The following is a 5,150-nucleotide window of genomic DNA, read 5'->3' as shown; positions in this document are numbered from 1 at the left end:
TTTTGTTTTGATCCAATGCTGCACAACTGAACTGATCCAATGCTGCTGTGAAAGAAAGAAGCTATATCCATGTTGGATAGAATATCCAATTTAAATAAAAAAATAACCTTAAGGGACAACTTGAATGCTTTTTTTTCTCTTAATGCATTGCATAAAGATCGGATCGGGAAAAATCGGTATCGGCAAATTGTCAAAATCAAATGATCGGAAGCAAAAAAAGGTGATCGGGACATCCCTAGTTGCAATCATTTATCCGTCTGTACTTGATTACATTCCTTCCTTTATAACAACTCAATAAACAACAATGAGTCATTTCTTTTGAAATAATGAATGATAGGGACAATTGTATACTGACCAAAAATGTTTACCCTTTTTGGATGAATTTTTCTTGAACAATTCTAGTTAAATGTATTTTTAAAAAATCTAAAAAAGGGATTAGTAACAAGATGATTTACTAATAGTATGTAAAATGAATCCATTATCAGTTGGGATGTATAAGTTATGCGAGACAACACTGAAAGAAGCACTACTTACTGGTCCCGGCTCGCGGAGAATGAGGATCGGGGATAGGCGAGTGCAGCGATGGGTTACCAGGGGACATGCCAGGGATCCTTGCACCAGGAGAAGGCCCTGAGACCTGGGGTGAACCTGGCCACTGGCCCCTATGGCTGGGAGACACCATGGCATATGGAGAGCTGGGGTCCAGAGCACCTAGGTTGAATAAGAGACAGCCATCAGCAACAAAATAACACTAATACACAACAATTAACACTGTTAAATGTATACACCACTGTGTGCCCACTAAATACTGCCCATTTTTCATTGGATGTCATTTTCAGCCCGTGCCAGAAGACCAGAATTACCACCAGGCCAGAATTTAGGGCCATCCTGCTGCTTACCGTGAGGACTGGCAAAGCTGGTCTGGCCCATGGCAATGCCCAGAGAAGAAGGAGAGGGGGTGGGCCCGAAAGGAGAAGGAGCCCGCAGAGCTCCACTAGGGGAGCCAGAGGCATGGATGTTCCCTGCACACACACACACATACATACCAAAGGACTCATCAGACTCTGAGCTTGACAAGTTCTGATCACACACACACACACACAACATACACACACTCGCACACTCATGGACACACATGCTAAAGCAGGGCGGGCCGTAGTCTCTGGCTGGCGGGCTGAGATGGAGGAATGGAAGGAGCAGGGCAAAATGCATGCTTCATTTCCTCTCGGCTGTGAGGAGTGTGTGTGTTGCATGAGAAACACAACTGATATCATGGTTTTGCAAAATTGAAAATGGGCACACATGGTCGCTCCTCCTCGTTTTCTGTTGCAGTCACACAATGTGTTCTTGCAACAAACCAGCAGATAGTTTGAGGGCCGCAATGGGACATGTTCATAAAACAAAAACAAACATTTGTATGGGGGCATGAAAAGCTCAGATGACACACACAAAAGCAGACATCAGTCACTCACACACACATGGACAAGAACCGAGCTTGCTGCTACTGTACCTGGCGACTGGGTGGGCATCATGGATGGCGAGGGGGTTACGTTAGCATGGTAATTTGGTGGTGGTGAAGTGAGAGGGGGATAGACACCTCCCACACCCCCTCTCATTGTTTGCGGCTGCTGTTGAGCTTGCAACTGATTCATCAGGCTGTCTATCACGTCAACACCCACCGGCGAGGGGGGGTTGTCATCTTCATTAACAGAGCGCCGGCGAGCATCCTGATTACTGTCTACAAACATGTTTAGGAAAGTCTAGACAGGGGAAAGAAGAGAAAGACAACAGTCTATGTAAAAAGCTGGGTCAAAGTCAATTGTTAATCATAAACAGTATATATCTGCACACTTCACTTTTGGAATCAAGTAGTGTTCTTTAGGTCAGCTGATTAGAGAAACACTCTTACAGTTCTGCTACCCAAAGCACCTCTAAAGCTAACTTATTAACACTTAATGGTTATGCAATTGACTTTTGAGGTGCTCGTACACATGTCTTTTTAACAGAGCCCGGATGACCTTTTCCCCTGTTTATGTTAAGCTAAGTAGCTGCTGGCAGAACTTTCATATTTACTGTACATACATGCCTCTAAGTCTTGTATACCTTGAGTCCGGGTGCATGGTAGAAGCCCTCTACAATCTTCGCGTTGTCAAAAAGACTGTAGGCTCCGTCTCTGATGGCGACCACACCTCGGCTGCGGCAGTAGATGTCGATGCAGTACATGTTTCTGAAGGCCAGGCGGATGTGTGTGGGTGACTGGGGTAAGATGGAGAAGCACTGGTAGGCAGTGTTGGTGCGCTGGGTCAGGCCCAGCATGGGCACGGTTGGAAGCTTGTTGATTGCGTTCAGAGGGGCCTGTGTGTCAGAGAGAACCTGAGGAAGATGATAAATAGATCATGTTACATAATGGACATTACACAGAACACTAAAGTGAAATGAGACAGTATGTGATTAGAGAAATAGAGGATACGTCTTTTTTGCAATTATTTGAGTCACATTAAGATTATGAACAAAACAGAATACAATACATTTTAGGAAGAGAGAATAACATTGTGATGTCAGCTAAAATATTGATATGAGACCTGTTTATAAGGTATTTCCTAACACAAAGATTAAGTGAACTGATTTAAGAGTAAGCTTATGGCGCATTTCCATTTTTGCTTTAAGCGTGCCTTGCCCGTTATTGGTTGCGTTTCCACTTGGCGTAGTTCCGGCTAGCGGGTACTATTTCACAGTTTTTCTGGCCCCATAAAATCGAGGTTCTTTCCGGGCCAACAACCAGGCTGAGTCGGGCTGAGTATGCTAAACTAGAGAGAGAATAGCTGGAAAGGGGGCTACAACTACAACAAAATGAACATATTTGACCGTGATTTAATTGTAATACACGTTTCAAAATGATGCCGAAGTAACAACATACTGATACCGGTTAGTAAAAACCATGAATTAATGCTTTGACAAGTCTGCAGACAGACGGCAGGCGAAAAACCTTTTAAAATGCGTGTTTTCTGAATGGAGATCGGCTAACGCAGTATATGCTCCGACCGTCCACACTCACAACAACGGCCTATACAGACATAAATAAACAAGCGACAGTCTTCGCCATGACACAGACAGTCTGTGGTTTGTACTTGTAACTTTTGTCTAGTTTCTGAACAGATATGAGGAGCTGTGAGCTCTGAGTGCTAACAGCTAACGGCTGATGTTGTTTTTCTGTGGTTCTCATTGAAGATGACGTCACGGCTCCGCCTACACTGCGTTACTATAGTTACTGCCCCAGCTACTAAACTTTAATGGAAACGCAGCATAAAGTGAGCCAGTCCTAACAAGGCCTAGCCATACCGAGCGAGGCCCTATAGTGGAAATGCGCCATTAGAGGCCTCTTGATATTATAACCTGATCCAGATCCAACAAGTGGACATTTATTTGTTATGGACGCAGTTTGACATCTGTGTACCTGCAGAAGCTGCATCACGTTAGGACTCTTGTTGAACATCTCTTGGAGCTGATGGAGGATGATATTGTGGCAGTTGGAGCAGCCAGAGTTCGGCCCCACGGTGCCCAGGGCGAGGTGGAACCGCTGGCTGTTGGAGTTCCACTGAATGGTGACGGAGCTGCCCTTGGTGGTGCCGTAACACAGCACCAGCTTACGGTAGTTGTACAGCCGCACCTCTGAAAACAGGCTCATAAGAGATGGCATCTCTGGAGGGAAGCAGGGAATAGTGTGTAGCTGTATTAGATCCGTGTGTTTCTTTGCAAAGCATCAAAGACACAACCTTGTGGGTGACATGACGAGTGAAAGACTTAACTAACTCTAACCATCTGCAGAATTCAACAACATCTTTCAAACTTACAAAAGTAATCTCATCGCTCTGGGTTTTTCTCTCAGATTAGTTTAATTCAGTGTAGATTCATACACATGTACCAAAATGATAGTCAAGTAACATACCTAACTGAATTAAGATGAATTACAATCTTTGTATAACACATGAACCGTGCACGTACCTGGTAGTGCTCGAGAGAAGGTGAGGACACACTGGTAGAGCTGGCTGACGGCGTTCCAGTCGTTGAGGAACATCTCCACCACCTTGCGTCCCGCCCACCGGCTCCGACAGAGGGTTTTCGTAGGTCAGATACACATGCCGCGTGGAGGCTGATAAGAGGGGACAGATGGGTTTGTTTAAACACCGGGCAGTGTTGTAAACTTCGAGTGTGGAGCCCGGAACAATCTGTTTACGATGCGTACCTTGCTCCTTGCTGTGCGTGCTGTTGAGAGGGCAGTTGGCCAGCATCAGTTCAGCCACCCAGGTTCGGTTGTTCCTGCCCTGCAGTCTGAAGGTGCAGTCCAGCAGAGAGCGGTCTAAAGCTTTCCTGGTCTCCTCTCCTACACCTTTACAGGGAGGAATCCTGCAGGACAAACAAATATGCTGTATGATGACACAATGTTTGTTGCAATGTTTATTATACTGTGAATATAAATTTGATTCATGTGTGTTTAAAAGGCATGCAGGAATGCTTGTGACTGTGTGTATTACTTTATTAGACGTATTGCGTGACTGCTGCCATCTCCCTCCACTTGGACACCTTGGTTTGGGATTTCCATGTTGGACAGCTACTCAAGAGACAGACAGAAGGACATTTAGCATTGGCCAAACATATTTTTGCCATGCTTGATGTTTTTCCAACACATCTATGCCTGGTATGAATGATTAGAAATGTCTGGGCACTGGGACTTACCTCTGCTTTGAGGCCAATGAAAGGCATGTTGGTGTCGCACATCGCTACAAGGTGAGCCAGCTCTTTGTTGAAGGCACACATTTCTCCAGACCGCTTAGGCTTCTTTGGCTCCGGCTCCCCCTGGTCCCCAGATACCTAGGGAGCAACAGAGACAAAGCAAATGGGTTTAATTTATTCCTTAGCAATGTCTTTTCTCACATTCACAAAAGGTACACATGTTCACAAGGGTACGCTGACCAGCACAGGGAAAAGCTGAATTTATATTTGGTAGTATATTGTGGTGATGCAGACTACATACAGTGGGGGAAAAAAGTATTTAGACAGCCACCAATTGTGCAAGTTCTCCCACTTAAAAAGATGAGAGGCCTGTAATTTTCATCCTAGGTATACCTCAACTATGAGAGACAAAATGAGAA

General features: G+C 45.0%; 1 protein-coding gene across 1 annotated transcript in view; it reads right to left on the bottom strand.

The window, feature by feature from the left end:
- The window catches only part of med14 (mediator complex subunit 14), a 17,426-nt gene that overhangs the window by 4,911 nt on the left and 7,365 nt on the right, over positions 1-5,150 (bottom strand). Inside the window, 10 exon segments of the mRNA XM_010788586.1 lie at positions 535-711; positions 900-1,022; positions 1,511-1,760; positions 2,104-2,373; positions 3,455-3,699; positions 4,003-4,093; positions 4,095-4,150; positions 4,244-4,404; positions 4,533-4,609; positions 4,735-4,869. Of these exon segments, the coding sequence (XP_010786888.1) occupies positions 535-711; positions 900-1,022; positions 1,511-1,760; positions 2,104-2,373; positions 3,455-3,699; positions 4,003-4,093; positions 4,095-4,150; positions 4,244-4,404; positions 4,533-4,609; positions 4,735-4,869 (1,585 nt within the window).

The sequence above is a fragment of the Notothenia coriiceps genome, unplaced genomic scaffold, assembly GCF_000735185.1.
Source record: "Notothenia coriiceps isolate Sejong01 unplaced genomic scaffold, NC01 NC01_scaffold00031885, whole genome shotgun sequence".
NCBI lineage: Eukaryota > Metazoa > Chordata > Actinopteri > Perciformes > Nototheniidae > Notothenia > Notothenia coriiceps.
This window is presented reverse-complemented; position numbering and strand designations above follow the sequence as displayed.